Source organism: Centroberyx gerrardi, chromosome 9 (assembly GCF_048128805.1).
Source record: "Centroberyx gerrardi isolate f3 chromosome 9, fCenGer3.hap1.cur.20231027, whole genome shotgun sequence".
Lineage (NCBI taxonomy): Eukaryota > Metazoa > Chordata > Actinopteri > Beryciformes > Berycidae > Centroberyx > Centroberyx gerrardi.
In genome coordinates, this window is record NC_136005.1 from 13566880 (window position 1) to 13588259 (window position 21380).

The 21380-nt window shown below is 41.6% G+C and overlaps 1 protein-coding gene across 37 annotated transcripts in view; it reads right to left on the reverse strand.

The window, feature by feature from the left end:
- celf5a (cugbp, Elav-like family member 5a) overlaps positions 1-21380 on the reverse strand; it is a 175555-nt gene that overhangs the window by 40571 nt on the left and 113604 nt on the right. For 8 of the 37 annotated variants that reach the window (XM_071908351.1, XM_071908364.1, XM_071908348.1 and 5 more), the window contains exons 4-5: positions 15316-15325; positions 13222-13238 (exon numbers count right to left, since the gene is read on the reverse strand). The exons of the other annotated variants lie outside the window; for them this stretch is intronic. In XM_071908351.1, coding sequence (XP_071764452.1) covers positions 13222-13238; positions 15316-15325 — 27 coding nt within the window. The remainder of the gene's footprint in view (positions 1-13221; positions 13239-15315; positions 15326-21380) is intronic. 37 annotated transcript variants of the gene reach the window in all.

Consider the following 21380-nt stretch of genomic DNA (forward strand, 5'->3'; position numbering starts at 1 on the left):
TCCTCTAGTTTTCTGGTATGCATAGCAATGTAATGTAAAACATGCACTGTCTGTCGATTAAACCATTGAACCATAAAGCTACCTTTGGATTTTGCATCCAGAATGTATAAATGTGATATATCTATCTTGGTACGACAATGCAGGAATTTGGATCTGTCAAGCTAATAACTAATAGCATTAGAACGGAGAAGGACTGACTTATTTCTCTCTCAAACTTAGACTAAACTGTCAGGCAGATGGCCTTTTCCTCTGGCTCTCTCTCTCTTCCTATCTCTCTCTCTCCCTCTCTCACTGACAAACCTTACAGTAAGCATTTTAATTCCCCCTGACCTTTACTGATCTCGCCCAGGCAGTTTTGCCCGTTGCTTAGGGCCAAAACAAAATGAAATTTGAATTCCAGCTCAGAATAATTTAAGATGATCCATTCTATGCAGGGAGTCTCAACTATTTTGGAGTTTGGGTACTGCCAACAGACTAAATGGACCTTCCGTGAGCTCTCTCTCTCTCTCTCTCTCTCTCTCTGTCTGTCTGTCTCTCTCTCTCTCTCTCTCTCTCTCTCTCTCTCTCGTGGCCACAGCCTTTGGGATTATGGGATCACATACAGTGCAATGTGAGTGTGTGAGAGGAAGGAAGACATGGGAGAGCGAGCGAGCATAACATCCCCAATATTCACATGTACGCACGCATGAACACAGGCATGCAAGCACGCGTGCACACACACACACACACACACTCACACACACACACACACACTGACAGGCACACACCAACACACACGGACATGCTCCAACTCTAGTACACTAAGCACCAGAGGGCTTTGTGTGCAAGGCTAAGAAATGCCATGTCAGCACGCACCATATGGAAGTTGAGAGGGGAGGGAAAAGCTAAATAGTATAAAAAAAGGGAGCGTGTGATGAAAAATGCATGCGGGGGAGAGGGGGACAGTGGCTCCCTGTTCACGGTTGTCTACCAGGAAGCTCCTGCAGATCGTCTCCTCCTCTTCCTCCGGTTGCCTCTACTGTCCCTGCTGCTTCACTGACTGACAACACGCCCCTAACCAACTGACAGATACCAAGGCAAACAGTGCCAACTCACACACACACACGCACAGATTCACACGCACAAACTCCACTTCCATACTCCTCTATCAGTCTTTTCCAATGTGGGTTTATACTTCGGAGTTCTCCTCATATACTTTCTAATTAGAAGGTTTCAATGTAAGGTGAGCTGCAGACCAGACAGTAAACAGTTCACCCCCTTTCATTGTTTATGAGAAGAAAATAACCATGTGCATGGGGACAGGATGGGTGACGACGCAAACCCTGCGATGCGATGAGAAAAACTGAAAAAAAAAAAAAAAAAAGATATATATAATATATATATACATATATTTTTTATATATATACAGTATTTTATGTATATTATGTATGACAGTCCCAGTGCAAGAATCAATCACATTTGGGCAAAAAGCTGGAGATTGTTGGTCCTCCTGGTGTGCAACATTACTGGAGATATATACTAAAAGCCGCTAAGTTTAGCTCTGGTAGGCTAAACAGGTAATGTTAGCTTGCTAGCCTAACTATCCCATCACATCTAAATAGCTGTAGCCACTTAGCTAGCTAGCTTGATTGCAAGATTATGTTTTATAAGTGTGCTTGTGGATTATATTTGGGCAAAATTAAATGAGGAAAATTATTCAATACCAAATAGGCCTCCATAAACAAAGCTTGTTAAACTAACTGAGAATTTGCTGGGATGCTTGCCCAAAACACACCCAATTAAACACCCACAAGTAACAACGTTTGATAGAGCAAAGCGACGTAAAGCATAGTGGTTGTGCTCGGTCTGCATGCGGTGTAGGAACTGTTCAAAAAGCTCCTGAAACATATTTTCAGCTTGGTTGATGGAGAAACCTGTAGGCAGTCTCTCCCCAGTCCAGCGCTAGTTAATCAAAGAGTCGGTATTCTGCTCCATTCTCCCCCAGAACCTGCATAAGGCTCCTTAATCATACAGTAGAGATGATGTAATGATAGGGAAACACTGGCAATTAGACACCTGCAGAACGGCCAAATTAATTTTAAGGACCCAAACTTTCTTGTTCAGCAGCATGTCAAACTTTTCACGTTCACACACAAACGAATGTGTAGATACACGTGAACACACACACACACACACACACACACACACACACACACACACACACACACACAGTAAAAGGTTGTTGGAGTTTTTTTGTTTCTGACTGATATCTGGCCTACATTTCTGACTGTCTTGTTTGTACAGTACACACACCTTGTCCTTTGTGGTGGTTGGCTGATGTCAGGTTGATCTGTCAGAGTTTCTTCTATTACTGGGAAAACAACACGTTGTCCTTTTCACTCTACAACTGTCTGACACTGCTAATCTGGAGGAGAGGACCGTGTTGACAGAACACATTATGGAGCTTTGGGGGGGAAAGGTTAGGCATCAACACAGAAATAGGATTTAAATTGGTAAACCTCTTAGAAGTATGAACTTTTATGAGCAAATGCCCACTAGACTTAACCCTGCCCTTTCAAATTAATCCATTACGGTTTGTGTATGTGTGCGTGCTTGTGCATAGGAACTATATGCTTAAGGTAATGTCACTGTGCGTGTGTGTGTATATAGGTGTGTGTGTGTGTGTGTGTGTGTGTGGGTGGGTGCAGCTACGTGGGTGTGCCTACTTGCACATGTACATGCGTGTATTTTGCGCTCGCTTGTGTATGTTTGTCAGATTGCTCATACACACACGCAGAGCTAGAAAATTGTTTTAATCTTCTCAAAGCTCTGTCAGCAGTTTATCAGCCATGCCACCTTTTCTGGGGGGGTTTAGGTCCGTACTGAAATGACTGGCAGAAATCGGAGACGAGGGGTGTCTGCATTTCAAATATCAATTGGCGGTGTCAGTGTGGCTCAGTATGGTGAGGGATTATCTGAAATTAGTTTAGTTAATTCATCATTTCAAAGGGCAGTTGCTTTGCCGCTGATTAGTTATTGTACACACTTGTCAATTAAGGCTCCCTGGAGAGTCTTCCCCACGAGGAATGTAGCCCTCCATAAAATGCACACACAAACAGAGGAAAAGAAAGGAGGTAGGAGACTGGCGGAGGAGAGAGGAAAGGGAGAGGGGTTGGCAGCAATGTAAAGAAGAAGCAAGAAAATAGAGATGGAGAGAGATGTAGGATAGACCTAGACCTCACATCTATTTCATATTGAAATCCATTCGACTTGCATATTTGACTTAGATATTTATATATTTCAATCAAATATATATGTTTATATTTTCTTCCACATCTGATAATGAAATCAAACGCATTTTCTTTTTATCCAATAGCTACATTCAGTTAGATATGGCCTCAGAGAAAATTAAAAACACACAACGCATTCAGTATTTTCATCTGTTTGTGTGTGATGGCGGAGGTGGTTATGGATGTTTGGCAATTAGAATAATCAATGTGCGAGCCCTTGTACAAAGAGGCCAAGTGGAGGCCATCACATTGACCTCTCCACAGGGGTCTATTCCCATAGTTACTGTTGCTACGCTACTGGGTTCAGCTCAACATGCTATAAATGGCCAGGGAAAACGGCAGATAGAGAAACACTGGTCAAAACCCTGTCAGAGAGAGAGACAGAGCAGTGAACTAAAGTACGTACAGTACCTCACTTCAACTACACCTGCACATTCTGAGTTCTGCCTCAAAAATGTTTAGGTGAGTGTTTTTTGCAACCTTCTAGACATTTATATTCACAAGGTGCAAACTTAAGATGCTTATCATTGGAATATTAACAATGTAGCCACTGGCAATGCAACAATGTAACAATGTTGTAAATGAATCAGGCATCAATCCCCAGCTGAAATTTACTGTCTATTATAAATCTCTCTACATTTGTTACGATGTTAAAAAAAAAATACACTTGTTTTCTACAATGTGGCAAGGTGGTGTGATCGTAAAGCTACTGCAAATGAGCGTAAACCTACCAGATATATTTATTCTCTCAGAGACAAGTCTGGGATTTAATCCATGCTTTGTGTGCAAGTCGCCTGCATTACATGATAGAAACAGCAATGTTTTGGAAGTGCAGGATTTGAAGAGCCAAAACGTTTTGAACTCGTACCAAATGTCTAATGTGTTCGAGGCTCTTGAGAGTGCTTGTCTTTCAGCAGCCATCAATACACCATGCAGTATGAGATCTGCATTTCACTTAGATCCTAGCTACCTCACTTGCATAGGAGGATAGTATAACATATATTCATAGTTAGATGGGTTTGATAATGATCTATTGGACGCAAGTTAATGAAAGTCAATATTTATTCTTCATTGCTCATTATAATAAAGATTGTTCGAAGACAAGCATATTTTGCTATTAATAATTCATAGTTATGGTCTGACATTGACCTTCTATATCCTGAATAAAATATAGGGCTAAATGTGACATTCCTTGACTGCTTTCTTAGACATAACAATAGATTCACCAGAGAATATTATGTCTACTTCTTTTTTACAGTTGTGCCTTTTTGTAACTTTTCCATGAAGTAAATACATCTGGGCCCAAAAACAATGAAAAAAACAACACATTTTAGTTTACTCAGCACTGAACAAGCGTTTCTCTGTGCACCATAATTAATTCATAAAATGCTTTACCGGTTAATCCAGCAACCCATGGGGAAGTGTGAGAGACAATGTGCCAATTTTATTCAAGTATATATAGTAAACATGCTCTTATCGGACTAAAAAATAGGCTTTTCAAACCTGAGTGTTTACTGAAATATGTTTTTCGACAGGACAATCATCTGGGAATGACAAACAGTGCATTGAAAGATATGAACTAGATTTAAAGCATTTGAGAGAAACAATGAGGGAGAGGTGAATGATTTTGAAACGTTAATTTGAATATCTTTTGAACATTAAGATGTCTTTATATGTGTCACACTGTAAAAGCTGCTTTAAATTTTAGAGCCAGCCACATGCCTCTACCCTGTAGATGTGTGTTTTGTCACCATTAACATGCCGCACAACTCCAGACAAAGAACATGACTAAAGCACGGAGAGGTCTGAAGACATGAAACTTTCATTCCAACAATACCAGTAGGAGTATTGGATGTAATGTGTCATGTCTACCCTGCCTGCCCCGCAAAGCACCCTCACTCACCTCACTATTACACTAATACCTCACCCCTTCCCCAAAGGTAACATATCCCAGCAAAATATGACCCAATGTTCTCTCCATGTAAAAGCAGTGCTAACCCCATGTGCACCGGGGGAGGGCAGGCGGCAGAGAAAAGGAGAAAGGTTTTCATAAATGCAAAGCGATGTGGTCTAAAACCACAGGGGTGAATGTAACCTTTTGCATTGGAGGACAGTGTTATTAGAGAAGCCAAAGTCAGAGCAGTCATTTAACTATGTCCTGACAGTAACTGCTATTCCCATTAGTTTCAATGCTGTCTTCTGAAAATGCAGAGGGAAAAAAATGCCACCAGAAAAAGAAATAATAGAGCCCTGCTTTCCTACAATTTCCAATTCAATTTCCTCTCACTGACCTGCAGTAACAAGAGAAATCAATGCAGCTAGGAGTAAAAGACTCTGAATCCTAGGATGGCAGCAGGCTCCTTTTTTCAAGGCAAAACCAAAGCAATCTATGTTTTAGAAGATGAACCACTCAATAGTAAAATACTGGCCCTTTTACTGGTCTGCAAAAGTGGGCGTTAACCCTCACACATGCACTTTCCTCCTCCAATTTTCCCTCACAGAAATGGCATAAGTATGCCACGGCTCTTTGCCTCCACTTCTGCCCCACGCATAACACCATTACCATAGTGACTGATCTGGTGCAGACCAGAAACAAATGTTTTTTTTTCTTTTCAAAAACTACACATCACAAAAATGTTAATTTTAGCTCCAGATGTTAACAATAGTTTCAGCCTGTGTGTTATTTGGTCCAAATCAAACTTAGATATTTTTAATAGAAGAAGACATGTGCAACAGAGGGCCATAGCTTGCAATTTTTCCATTAATGTTAATATACTGAGTGCAGTCTGCAATTTTTTTTCCCGTCACACTTTGCAATGACGTTTACGGTACCCGGAAATAAGGGCAAATTGAGAGCTCTCTGCTTCTTCCTCCCCTCAGGCAAAACCTATTCGTCACTGGTGTTGTCAACACAACAATCTGGGCTGTAGGATCATGGTGTGTACACCCTCTCCAGGCCGAAATTAAATCCTTGATCAGAGGTGTTACCTGGGATTAATGCAGGTGCCTCCATTGAACACAGGAGGCTTAGACAAGAGATCCGGCCCAGAATTATACCCACACCTTCACTCTGTAGAGATCAAAGACATGGGGATAATGGGGAAAAGAGAGGGAAATAATGATCGCTGTCTCCATGGCAGCCAGTGATGGAGGCCCTGCCCTCTGGGCCCATTAGAACATCACCTCTGGACTCTGCAACCCGACAGCAGACCCACAGCAACACTACCTGTGCACTTAGAAACAAACAAAAAAATAATAATGACTGGCTTTTCAGTGTGACAGAAATTTTTTTTTTTTAAAAATCACTAAGCCAATGTTCCTTCTTATCTTTTAACACAACAGATTTTAACATAGGGTCGATGTTTCTGGGCAGAGGTGAGACTCACAATGATTGAGTCTGATTAATTTATTCATTCATATATCTAAAGTTATATTTTATATGTTGATTTCATGAGATGCCCCTTTATATGTACCCTTATGTTTGCATGTACAGAGATGAAGAGACTCACACACTCACACTTTTTCAAATCAATGGGCATCTGGACTGATATATATGACTACCAATCCCACCCTTCAAATAAATGATTATTAACCATCGTTTTGCACCTTGGTTAGTTTTACAATAGCACAAATCTGTAAACTCTATCATATCACTGTCCATAGCAGTCATAGTACATAATATTTACTACATGTTATGACCACCAACACAACACTTGTCTCATGTTGGCATTTATCGCACACTTGCTCATATATATCATATGTTTGTGACAACATTCCTACTGGATTCACAATTTGCTGTGTGACTGTGTTGGCCTGTGAATGGGTGAGATGTATTATGCCAAGAGGAACACATTGCACATTTCCTACTCTTATAGTTTTATTTTGAAGCCATCAAAAATAATTTGAATATGAGAAAATATTTGATGTTTATGAATTAATTATTTAATCTCATCCATTCGGTTTACACCAGTTATACACCTGTTTCTGTTCTTTGTCTCTGTGTTCAGATCTGGTGCCTAAAGGAAAAATGTGCTTTCTATAGAAAGCACATTAAAAGGCCTTTTAACATGACTGATTGAATTACAACTATGATTTGATAGAAAACACAGTTGTTGCATATTTAATGAACCATTCTGAAATGTATTGTTGTGCATGACTGAAAGATGTTGTTCATGTAAATAACTATATTAAAAGATGAGTGAGCATTTAATTGTGGGGAAAAAAGAAGCCTAAGTGACAGGTGATAAATATGCAACCTGTTTGTTAATCCAATCACAGAAACCTGGCAACAGAAAGGCATACTGTTTGTAATAGAGGCTCTGCAAAAAGATGGCGACAAAATAATGAAATGAAGACCGTGTGTTTCAACTATCATATCAATATTAAGAAGAATGTATTGAGAACAAGTATGGTCTACCTACTGTACCTCATATCGCAGCTTGCAGTAAATACTAATAAGTAAATAAAGCATGAAGTGGCCAGAAACCCTGGGGCAAGAAATATTGTTGCAAAATCTGTTACAGAATCCAATTTTCTGATTAGAGAAAATGGCTCCAATGCCATTATGTATGAACTCTGACCTGACCGTGTAAATCTATCAAGGTCCAGATGGGAGTCACAGCACAGGAAGGCTTGTGTTTCTGTGCCACAAGGATCTTACATTCTTGTCAAAATATGGAATATGGCTCCTCTACGCTTTTATTTTCAAACAAGCCTTTCAAAAATCTCTTGTCGACACTGCAGTCAGGGGTCGAGAGACCTCTGCTTCCAAAGTGCATCTGAAAGAAAATGGAGGAAGGGCCAGAGGGAGGGGGGAGGCTGGTGACTCGGTGGCCGCAGAACAGAAAAAAAAGGCCAAATAACTGTTGAAGCGTGAAAGTCTGAGAATTTTCTTTTCCTTTTCCTCTTGGAGCAAAAGAAAGCTTTCAAGGTCCAGAGATTGTGAAATGTTATTTTTCATCTCCCTTTTTTGAGGCACACGGAAACTTGAAAAGCCACGGTTACAGCAGTTTAGTAACCATCCTATTTCAAAATTGAGGTCTTTTCAGATGTTGTGTGCCATTCAGACCACCTGGGATTCTCTGCAGTGTGGTTTATGAGTCCTGCCATGTCTTCAGGCTGGATGAAATTGTAGAAAGCTTTTCTTACAGTATGCTGTCACGTTTCTTTTCCTTTACCAGCCATAGCTTACCCTGGAACCATGCAGAGTGGCTATCTAGCACTGCTTGATGCCCGCTCTGTTCTCATGTGACTAAGTCCTCCATCCCACCGCACACTCTCTCTCTTCTCATCACATGTGTAGCTCCATAAGTTTAGCTATGCATTGATAATCAACACGTTGTTCCTCCATGTACCAGAGAGGAGAAAAAAATGCCTTCCTTTTGTCTCCAATCTTATCATTTCCATAGGCTTTTACATCTTTTCCCCTCCTGTAGTTGAGTGTGTCGTGTTGGTTTGGTTAGTAATTTCCAAGCTCTGAAAGGTGTAATGAGTGCTTGGGCTACTGGATGCCTTATCTGCTGTGACAAATAACTGTCGAGCAGCAACAACAACAACAACAGATTGCCATGCAGAACAGAGCCTTATAATGCAGCAGCCATACAAGCGACAAAATGAAATAGCTGGGAAGAGGCAGATGTTATAAACCACTCACTTAATTTGCTCCAGAACACTTTTCCTCCATCATATTAGAGCTGTTAAGCAGGACGGAGTGCTGCACAGAGATGTTATGTCTCTCCTATATAAAAACTAATCTTCTCGTCAGGAGAGCCTCCCAAGACTATTGTCTTCACTCATCAGTGGATGAACAATAAACCTCTGGTGCTCCAGATATCCTTGATAGCCATCTTAAAAAACGCCACTGGGATTACTCCTGTCAGCAGCCGTGTGAAGTGTACATTATGGTAATGCAACCATCAGAAAAAAATATTACATTTCTTGATTTTTATTTAACCCCCTTCCCCACCTCACCCATCTCCAGCTCCAAGAGACAATTTAGACTCGTCCTTGGCTCAAAGGCAGCACTACTTGAAATGCCTTTAGATTTGGTGCACACACACATCAAAGAGACCAGGAGCTTATTTTCAAGTATTTTGCACCCCGAGGCTAGGAGCTAGTTCTGAGGCTGCTGTATTCCCTGTAAATAGTTTGGTTTTCTGTTCCACGGATCCCAGCAAAGCGCCCGTCAAACAGAGAGCTGTGGGCATGGGCCTCCGTGCTCTCCCATCACCAGAGGTAGCAGGGAAAAATCACTGTGCATAATAGACCTGCCGATTGCTTTCCTTAGGTGTCGATCAGTAATGCTCACAACAACTGAACTCAATCCAAGTCTGCCAGGGCAAAGGCGTCCAGAGTATGCTTTGCTTGTTGCCTTTGAAAGATCAAACTTCTCGTCTTGCGTTTGATGGTGCTATCCTGTGATGTGCTAGAAGTTTCTGAGCATTCACAGTCTTTCTTTTTCTCCAATCCTCATCTTGTGAGGACATAAAGAGTAAAATACTTTCATTTAAAAGGCAATGGGTTTTATTCTGGAAACTTCTCTAGAGCCATCATAGACATTGACACCCCATAAAGGAGTCGCTAATACAAAGACAACATAAGGAAAATGTCAATGAGAAGAAGGCTCATAAAGGTAGAAAAAAGCTACGCCAACGCTCTGGTACAATTATTAATTATGAATAATTTTTAAGTTATTTGATTTATTAATTTACAAATTTGGTTAATTTCTTGTGTGTCTATATGTCTGTCTGTCTGTCTGTCTGTCTATCTGTCTGTCTGCCTATCTATCTATCTATCTATCTATCTATCTATCTATCTATCTAACTTTATTTATTAATTTATTCATTTGTTGCTTTGGAAATACCAAAACAATAAAAGTAGCACAGATGACGGAAAAGAGGCAACGACTTGTGCAATTTATGAAAATAGTTAATATATAATTACAGTCAATTTATCTCTTTGGGCAAAATATGAAGAGGATATTCCTAAAATGGGTGGCATTTGGCTTGGCAACTGACTAGACTGAGTATAATCATTGGAAAAAAATAGGTCAAGAATTGAATGTCAGAAACTCTCCCTTCCCTGGCTCTTTCCAATAGCATCAATCTACATTAAAGATAATGGTACCTTCACTCGCTAGTGGAAATGTGCCTTTGAAGAGAGTTGTCTCAGTCTGCTGTGCCTCCTGCTTTGCCTAAGATCATCCCTCTACTGTGGTGCTGCTCTTCCCTGTAATGACTGCTGCCAGCCAGCAATCCTGATACCTCGGAGTGCACAGCATCATTCATAATAAGACTGCCTGCTATGATTAGCCTATGCCTTTAACCATATATAAAGTTTCATTTAAAATGTCCTTTAAAAACCCATAAAACATCCATATTGACTTGGGGCTGCCAAGCTGTAGGGTGCTGCTAATCAGTTCACTCTATGGTCCATTTAGCCTCTGTGTCATTAAAGATAATACAAATAAAATAAGCGTTAACATGAAGGCACTTTGAAAGCTTCCACTTAAAAAATCCTCCCTCCCCTCGCCAACTGTCAATAACTTGCATTGGAGGAAATTTAGTTTTTCACATTCGCGAGCTTGCAGTGCATTTGTGCTGAACAAATTCCAGTTAATTACAAGGCAAATGGTACAAAATGTGCTCTGTGACCATTACAATCCTGTTTGCTATGCTCAGCAAGGATGCATCACTCATCACACCCACACAAACACTATCACGCACAAATAAATGGAAACACTATATACATATAAAGACACTAGCTAATGCATCTACACATTTCTGCAAAGACACTCACACATGCAGGCACACACATGGAGACACGCATACACACACGCACAAACACACTTAGTTGAACATGGAGACACACACACACACATGCATATACACACTTTTGCACATTACCCTTGCGTCTCCCTCTTGATTAGACACATGCATCATTTTAATCTCCCAGCTTTACGCAGATGTAAAAATTCAACACTTTGCTCTACCCTCTCTTGACTTTGACCAATATTGTGAGATAGTAGTATTCCAGCCATGGAACTTTAATGAAAGGTTTTGCAACGAGGCGTAGACGCTTGGTTGATCTAATGAGATCCCTAACTGTTCCTGCCATCTGCCAGACCCAAGTCATGACATTAGCTATGCAGCCATGCTAGGCTTCAAACCTATTTTAGATGAAGCAAACCTTATCCTCTCCGTGTCAAGTGCTGATGCACAAACAAGTGCATACCTCACAGAGAGCCATAATGTGACACAAGCACTGAAGACTTCCAACAGAATACTAAATGCACTGTGGCTATGCAGCGGACTGTGGAGCATCAGTTTAACTGTATTATACCTTATACTCGCTCAGAAAAATGTTACCTTGGCCTCTGTCTAATCTAATGTTTTTCTTTTATTTCACTGAGGTTTTTAGCAGTATTGACGTGCCCAGTGTATAAGGCGAGTCCTTGCTTTGAGTCAAACTCATCTGCAGTTTTCCAGGGCGCCATTGTCCGCCCGGCCGGGGAGAGGTCACGGCAAGGGAGGAGAATAAATGTGGAGTGATTGACTAGTCTCTGTTGGAGAAATGAGTTCTCCATTCATTCCCGGGCTTCCAGAGGTGAAACGTCCTTCAGGAAAGTAAACACAATCTGACAGGGCCCTACGACAGAAGCAAAGGCACAGCACGGCACAGTCAGCGAGGACGCCGCTCTGCTCCGCGCTCCTCTCTTCTCCTGCCTCCCTCCTTTCCTCCCACCCTTCTATTCGTACGGTGACCCACAACACATCGCATCACTCCTCAAGCCTCCCTGCTGAATTTGGACACTTTAGTTGGATTATGTTAGAAGTTTGTTTGCTGCTGTGCGCATGAGCCTTTGAAGAAGTTGGCTTTCCTATTTGAAATGTTCATAATCACGGCCACGCATCTCTCTGAAATTAAAAAGTGATGCATGAATCCAGAGGGACGGGGTGCTCATTCTGAGGGTATTAGTGCAGTTCTCTCTGTAGGCTCCCTTCCCAGGTCCTACCAGATCCCATGTCCCTCCTGGAAAGCAAATTGAAAATTGGAGCGCCCATCAGAGACCGGATTAGGCCGTTTTCCCGACATGCTTAAATTGCAGTAATCTCGAATGCAGATCACATCTGCAGCTAATTGATGGATTTGCCAGAGGATCTGAGAATGGTTGGGCTCCGCTGTGTACTCCTGTTTATTTTCAGAAGGCAGCTGCTTTAACCCTTGCCTGGCCACCACCCACCCAGTGACTCTTGGAGCTAACTGCATATTCTCATCAACTGTGACCCAACTGTCGGAAGGCATTGCCTAACATTCGCCCCCCCAAACTCCACCTAATTAGAGAGAGAGATGTGCCTGGGCTTCTGTTATACATTGGTTTTGCATGAATAATTCAAAGCACATAAGGCCTATTGTTGTCTTTCAGGTCCTCTCTCGCCGTTCAGCGTAGCGGCTCCAGTGAATATGGGGGTGCCTGCCGTCTACTCATGCAAATATGCTTACAGAGGCAGTGTGGTTAGCAGCTCATCACAGCATTGTCACATACAGTCCTGTTAGCCGGAGCCATGAAAGTTTAACACACGGCGACCGGCCCTCCGAGTCCGAACGCGTCAGCACTCAGTAGTGTTCTCCTGCTTCCTCTGGAGACGCAGACAACTTCCTCTACGCGAAGATAGAGACACACTGGAACACAACAAGGCTTTTAGGGAGCCAACCTAAAACTGCAGATCTCATGCCCAATTATGTTCTCACTGGTAAAAAAAAAAAAAAAAAGCTATCATACAGTATGTGTGTGTGTGAGAAAGAGAAGCAAGAAAGAAGGAGAAAGAGAGTATGTGTGTGTTCTTGTTCAGGTATGTGTGTGTGTGTGTGTGTGTGTGTGTGTGTAAATGTTTGTGCATGCGTGTAGGTGTTTGTGCATGCGATCGCACACATATGTATGAGCACTGTATACGTTTCGGGGGGTGTCGTGTGTTGTGGTTGTGGCAAGCAATGATCTATTTTTTCCCATTACCCTACTGCATACGTGTGGTTCATTTACATTCATGGTTATCCAGATAATGAAGCTTTCAATCCGGGGGATCCTGTGGTGAGAACAATGAACCCAATTACCTCCTGCCGCCTGTGAGATGGGATGGCAGACTCTGAGACAGATGGGAGAGGCTGCACTCGGCCGGCAATCCAATCACATTCATCTCGCTTGCTTCCCGTTTCCCCTGTTCATGTGTTCTGCAGCAACTTATCAACAGGCAGGGGCCAAAGAACCTGGGATCATTACATCAAACACACTAACAGCCCAGCAAACACACACACAAACACACACACAAACCCACACACATTCCCTGAGGTCCACTCGACCCCCTCAACTGCCAAAAGCCCCCCTCTCTCCCACCCATAACTTGCACCGTAAGATTCTCTGTTCGCTCAAACTCACCGACCCGAGTTGATCTTGAGAGTTTTGCATATTCCACCCTCTTGAAGAGGAGTAGCAGGTAAGGAAAGGCAGAGTGAAGAGGTGGGGTTTTGTGGGGGAGGTAATATCTGTCTCAATCTTGAACTCCTTATTAGTGAGCCAGTAGATCTGACTAAGAACATTCCTAATGAATTATGCAAGATACTCAAGTTTCCTTTTTCAAGTTTAATATTTCAGTTATATGCTCAGATTGAAGTCATTCACAGATGTGCTCAGCTGCAGTGCAGAAAGTTAGAGTGGCTACATTATCAGCCCTTGTGTGGATGTGCAATATTATGGAAGAAAACAGAAATAATGTTGATCAAGAAATACGTTTGTGATGCAACCCTATGTAATGAATATGTAATTATCGGTAAAGATGGCTGTTGACTGAGCAGAACTATAACCTAGGCTTGTGTCATCTTTGCACCATTAGAAGTTTAGATGAAGTTCAGTGTTAAAAGATGTAAGTAATTAATAATATATAACATAGAAAAAAATCAATAAAAAATATAAAAAGTGAGTATGAAATACAATTATACTGATAGAAGAGTAGTCATAATCTCCTCTCACAGAAGACTGTTTTAATTATTTTCTTTTCTTTTGGCATGTTTTGCTGGCAGTGATAATTGTACACATGTCTTGGAGGTGTTTTGGATAAGAAAGAGTTTAATGCAGTTCCTCTAAGAGAGGACTTGACATTCAGCGGTAGCCTATGATACAGAGTGTCTGGACCTAGACGGTGCTTGAGGGAATGTATTCCACCGCTAGATAATTAGCCAGTGATTGCGTGAGAGCTGATACCAATTCTGCATAATACTCCAATATTTTCTGCATGTTTCATGCAAAATATACCCTTATCGCATATTCCACCCCCCCTTATGGCCTCTAATTTTGACACTGTGATCGATAGTAATTGACTTTGTGATCGATGTGTCTCTTGAAGTTTTCCATCAGTACTGCCTGTACTGCCATCAGTGGTGTCCGTATTACTGTACTGTAGTGTATGGTGTGTTAGTGGGGTTCTGCATGCTGATGCTTATGGCAGCTCCCCGGTGAGGCGTATAGGAGTTTTTATGTTAATGAATGTCAAGGGAGGAGCTTGCGTTGGTTCTCCCTGTGTACACACAGGTGTGTGGCCACGCGCATACACTCACACACATGTGCACCCATGTGGTCATGTGCATGTATACACACACACACACACACACACACACACACACACACACACACACAGAGAGACACAGACACACACACACCATACACCCACTGAACCCTTGGATGCATTATTGATAAGCTACTAATTACGCTTGTTGCAATTTCAGCTGACCTTTCCCGGGAACATCCCGGATCATTATCAGCTGCATTCTCTCCTGAAATTGCAAAGGTAATCTACAGTCCACCTCAACCTCCCTCCTTCCCCTTCTACCCCCCCCCCCCCCCCCTTCCCTCAATTCACTGCTGGATGAAGATGTGTTCTTCCAACCTGAGATAGTAAGAGAGATAGTTAAAGAGAAAGATAGAGAGAGAGACAGAAACAAGGATGAAATGATGAAATGAAGCAATGAAAAAGAGAGAGTGAAAGTGTGGAGATATAGACAGCTACCTAACAGTTGAGTAGACTGCTAAACTGACTATGAGGTTTGCATTTAATCCATTTGGTCTGTTTTAAGTTGAAATCATCTCAGCAATGACTCTGAAATACACTCTTACAGTATGTCTTGACCTGTATGATACTTTCCATTAGGTTGCTCACACTTACGATAATGTCTGATTCTGTTAATGTCAAAGTTTCAAAGTTGCATAATGTCCATCATTATCATTTTTTAAAAGAAAACAGTTTGATGCCAAAGTTTTGAGCTTAAACTAATTAGGAGAAACATTTTGCTTCAGGTCGTATTGGCCATCCACCACAGCTGGGAAAGATGTGTTTCCTAATTTCTGTCTTGTTAGGTGGTAGCAGTTGTATGGACCAGATATTCCAATTAACAAATTTCTTCAGTTGATGGTCATAGCCATCAATCAAGCAATCAATTTGGAGATTGGATAACTTGCATAAATGCACTTTGATTTATTAAATGTTGTGCAGTGAGAGATGTACAAAGTAGTAGAAATAACATAAATTTAAATGCCTTTGTTGATTTCTCCTAATCTGCGCTAATCTGTCATTAAGCAACATCCTCTGGAGCTGCTCTGATGATAATGAATTCCATGAACACTCTGACAATAACTCCATGAACACTCTGACAATATCCAGTTTCTGCAGATATGGATACATTTTCTGGTGCATAACTGCTAGTTCAGTTTTTAAAATTCATTATATTTGGGTATAAAAGCTCAATATCCACTAAGTGAGCCTCCCAATCGTTGATCTGAGACTTGGTTCTTTTGATTTTTGCAGTCTAGCTTTGTGAGACAGTTGCTCTTGTGCACCAATATTGACTTATCTGTCCAAGATCATAGGCATAACATAATTGGATTCTGTTCAAAAGTGGGATTTAGGGCAAAGGGCCTCAGTGCCACTGTAGCATGTGTATTTTAAGGCTTTTGTGCCATCCGAAAAACACAACTGTTGTTTGAAGGTCATGGTGAAAAATCTCTGCTAGTGTTTCATTCGCTTTTATCTTTACTAGTTTACAGGCTTTTATCCCTCCACCTTCACCCTTTTCTCTTTTTCTCTAAAACACACACACACACACACACACACACACTTGCACATACCAACACATGCATGAGCGCCCATGTACACACACAAACACACACACACACATGCACGCACACACACACACACACACACACACACACACACACAGATTTTCCACAGATCCTGGAATTCTCACTCTAAGAAGGAAGTCTATATGCCTTAAGAGTTGTTCAGCTCTTCCATTACAATCACATTTTGGTGGCGATGGGAGCTGACTGGGAACCAAAATAAATAGATAGAAGAGGAAAAAGGCTGGGAACAGCAGTTTGCTGGCAGCACTGTGAGCCAGGTGAGCCAGTGCAGGCAGGGACGACACCAGCCAAAGGATTAATGGTCTCAGGGGAAGCCAAGGTAAGCCTGCTGCTCCTGCTTGACATCTTTGTACTTGTAAGAGCACACAAATTAGCCAGGCAATGCGGTGAGTAATGGCCAGGCCGCTTCCATCAGTCCTATTTAACAATGCATGCAAAGCCAAAGGAGGAAAAGTGAGGGAGAGAAAAGTGCATGCTCTCTACTGAGCATGTGTGCAGAGTTGCATTGAACAGTTCATCACATGGCATTGCCTTGTGCTGTGAAGATGGCAGAAACATTAAGCGGATGCTCTAACTGTTTAAATACATAAATATGAACCATCAACCATACACATAAATGTTTTCTTTTCATTTTCCTTGATGATGTCAACACTCACTTCTGGAGGCATTCATACTCAAAAGCAGGAATTTCCCTCCTACAGGGTGTGAACAAAATAATGAAAACACATGACAATACAAGTAAATTAAATACCCTAGTAAACTCCCTGCCTTCAGCACAGCGTCAATCCTTATTGGAAGGCTGTCATACAAGTCCTGAACTGTCTAGTGAGATATTGGACCATTCTTCAAGAAGGAAAGCCTCCAGTTCCTTTGAGGAATGAAAGAGGTGGAAATCTACTAAACACTCTGTGCTCCAGAACTTCATAAAGGTTCAATAATGTTCTGGTGATTGGGGAGGAAGGCTTTTGACATCATCCTAGTGTTCATGAACCACTCTTGAATGTGTTTAGCAGTGTTTATGGAGGCATTATCATCTTGGAATATGGGGACATCATAAGGGGACAGTGTTTGCACCATAGGGTGCACCTGGTCCTGCAAAATGGCCTCATATTTCTTGGCTGTTATATGACCATGCAGAGGAACCATCAGACCTAATAACTCCCACGAGAAGACCGCCCACACCACTACAGATCCACCACCATGTTTAACAGTTGGCAACACACATTGTGGGTTGAACGCATCATTTGGCTTTCTCCAAATGTAAACCTGTATGGACGTTGGAAAAAGTGTGAAAGACAACTCGTCCAAACATATTACTTTTTTCCATTGCTTAGGGGTCCATGTTTGTGCTTCGTGCAGCAGGTTATATGTGTTTGTGCGTTGGCCTTGAACACATGCGGTTTCTGGCTTCACAATGCCAGCTTTGTGAGGCCAATAAAACAAAAAAAGGGAACTGCATGTTTTCATCCTTTTATTTTATTTCTTTTTTGTTTTCTTCTTCTTTCCTTTGTCAGATGTTACAAACAACGGAAAGTCAACAATCATTCTGCAGAAAGTTAACAATCCTTCAATATTTTTCTGCAAAGAACCCAAATTGGGTTGTTTGGTTTGGGTGTAGGTCCACACTGCAGTCAGGTGTGCTAATCGCAGGTGTGATGGACACTACAGACAAAAGAAGGTCAACATTCCTTGGACTTCCTGCTGTGATGAACCCAGACAGGGTTATTTGGTTTGTGTTTGGGTACAGAGTCTAGTTTCTGGCAGGCAGCTGTTGGAGTGTGGGTATTATAAACACAACATGAACATTACTTGCATGTTATAGTTTCTATCAAATAAAACAGAATTTTTGTTAACATCACCATCAGTGGTATGTCTTGCAGTCATGTGATTTTGTATTATATGACTGTGTAGATGGAGATATGATCATTTCTTTTAAAGTAGTTTTGAGCTACTTTTTCTAAGTATCAAAACTATATTTCTCTTGACAGTACTGTAGCTTAACTGCAGTTCAATTTCTTCCAATGTTAAGTAACTGGTAGCTTGTAAAACTGTACTAGAACTGTATAGAATTGATTTTAAGATTCTCTTAATTACTGATAAGGCTTTGCATGGCCTGGCGCCGGCTTATATAACTGAGCTGTTGATCCCCTACAGCACTGCAAGGTGGCTCAGGTCCTCCAACCAGGGTCTTCTAGATATCCCTCGTTCCAAACTTGAAACAAAAGGTGATCGTTTTGGCTGTTTTGGCCCCCACACTCTGGAACGTCTCCCCTTAACCATCAGATCAGCTGAGTCTGTTGATTGTTTTAAGCAGCGCCTAAAAACACATTTTTATAGGCTGGCCTTTTTATAATAGTTAGGCTGTGCTGTTATTTTATGTGTACTCTGCATGTATTAATGTCTGTATGTTTTCATCATCTGCCTGCATGTTATTTGTGTTCTTTTCTGTCCCTGTGAAGCACTTTGTGAAGCACAATGATTTGTCATCATTTTGCAGTTTTTGGAACTAATGCACCTGCAATTAAGGCGCTGACTATTTGGCCTCTTTGGAACTCAGCTAGTTGTCTCATGTTGCTTTGAAAATTTGCATATAGAAGAGATGATTGATATACCTCTTTTAACGCTGACACATACTGCTAATTGCCATTCATCTTAATATGACTTGCCTGTGTAGCTGCCTTTTGGAGTGTGATTTAGTTACTTCAAAGTTACAGCTCTTTGTCATGTGGTATATCCCTCCTATAGTACAGCATTCCCCCTTCAGCCCTAAACCATGAACAATGATGGAAGGAAATGTATTATGTATGTGCTTCCCAGATAGACATAGAGCTATAGTAAAATCCAGGGACAACATATCATGATGAGTGCCGACAGCAGGCCAGACCTCGGCGGTGCATGGGCCCCTCCAGATGTTCACATATCATACAGACATGGGCACGCTCTCTCCACTCCACTCAGCAGAGACTTATGTTTCAGCACACACCAAATGTCAGCGACTCATAAGTCAGATGGTATCACATCCGTGCGAACGTGTGCACACACACACACGCACACCAGCAAAATTGTGAGACAAAGCAAACTTTCGATGGTGGTTTCGATGGTCTTATTCGGGACAGGCTGTTTATATGCCACCTTAACAACGCACTCTCGAATATCCTGTATCCCCGTACCCAAGAATAAAGAGATTTTCTGCCAATCTGTGTTCTCCCACCAATAGTTTAGCCAGCAAATAAGCTAGTTACAACTACACTGAAAGATGCTGGATCTGAACCACTTGTATGATGTTGATTCTTGGCTGCATAAAGGCCGCAGTATACTTGCTGTGGAAACAAATTTTGGCAGATTCATATGTACACGTTTGTGGAAAAAACAAAGCGCCACATTGCTTTGGACTCTGCAGTGTGCACAGGCCTGCTGGCTGAACTTGTCGAATTCTTCACACACCAGCCCCTAGTGCGCAACCATCTGCAATTAGTCTAAAATATCACATGATTGGTTGTGTTGCCTTGTGGAAAAGTGTCTACATTTCCTTTTCCAGTTCATTGCCTTGTTGTGCTTGTTGGAGGATATCTGCACTCATATGACCCATCAAACAGCTTCTACATCTAAATCCTTATATTCCCTCAGCTGTTGTTGTTGTTGTTGTCACCGCTATTTCCGGTTTCCCTAGGTTACGCTTACCTCTTTAACCTTCATACACCCCCATTGATCTATAGTATAAATAAATGAACAAAAGGAGGTTAACATGAGTGTACATTTGTATGTAGTGTTTTGTTTGACTGTTTTGAACTTTCCACTGTGACCTTCTCTGCATCTTGCATTTTTTTCGACAACTATCTTAAAAGTATCGCTACTGCGATGCCATCTGCCATCCAAACAACTAAGAATATTAACGTCTTTCATGTCTAGTATGATTCCATTTCCTCTTCACTCAAAAGTGAGAGAACCTAGAGTTACCAAGGCTTATTGCCATGTTGTGACTGAATAATTTCACCATGATACAATGCAAAATTGATTGCGAAAACCAACATTAAATGGGATAATGTTTACATGCTTCACTATCCTCGATAATAGTCGGATATCCCAAGTAGCTTATCCAGGTTTCTCATAGCCAGGATAAGATATGGTGTTTAAATGCGGCAGCTCACGAATGGTATACTTGAGCATCTTGAATATTAAGGGAATATTAGTGTGCATGTAAACATAGCCAGTAAGTCATTAGGTTTCAAGATAGCACTGTGTACTAGTAAGAGTAGTAGGTCAGACATTAGAGGAGATACATTGTTTTAAATGCCTCTCTACAGCTGATGTAGGTGTCTTTTGCTTTCCTTTACTGTAGTTACTGCAATATAAATGGCTACTAATCTTTTACATACCAGGACAAGTCCTGAATTAGTTGGATACTCTACACTGTTCACTTGGTAATCAAGTATTTCCTCAAGAGAAGTATTTCCTTAAGAAAAAAAGATTTTAAAAAATTGTCTCCACTATGCACCCTTTCTTCCCTCCCATACTTCCCTGAATACACAACCACAAAATCCCTACAGTGAAAAGTGTAAAGTAGTTTCTCCAAAAGCACAGCCCCAACTGTCTTCCCTCCTTCCTTTCAGACCAGCCACACGGGACCGAGCCTTTGTCAGCCTTCCTTGAGAGGCAAGGAGGTTGAGAATACAGATCCTTCTTGGCAGGGATGGGGGAATGGATGGATGGAGGGATGGAGGGATGAAGGGTGATGGAGGTCTCCCAGCTGTCTAAAACCCAGGCTCGTCCCAGCACACTGGTTCCCACTAATGACCAGAGGCCCTGAATTCCCCCGGCTCCCCTGGGACAACAGCTGCTGCCATCCCCGGCTTCTCCCAAGGCTTTGAAGGGGACGTGGCAGCGGTTGAGCTGGCTACACTCCTGCCTAGCAGAGCAACAACTCA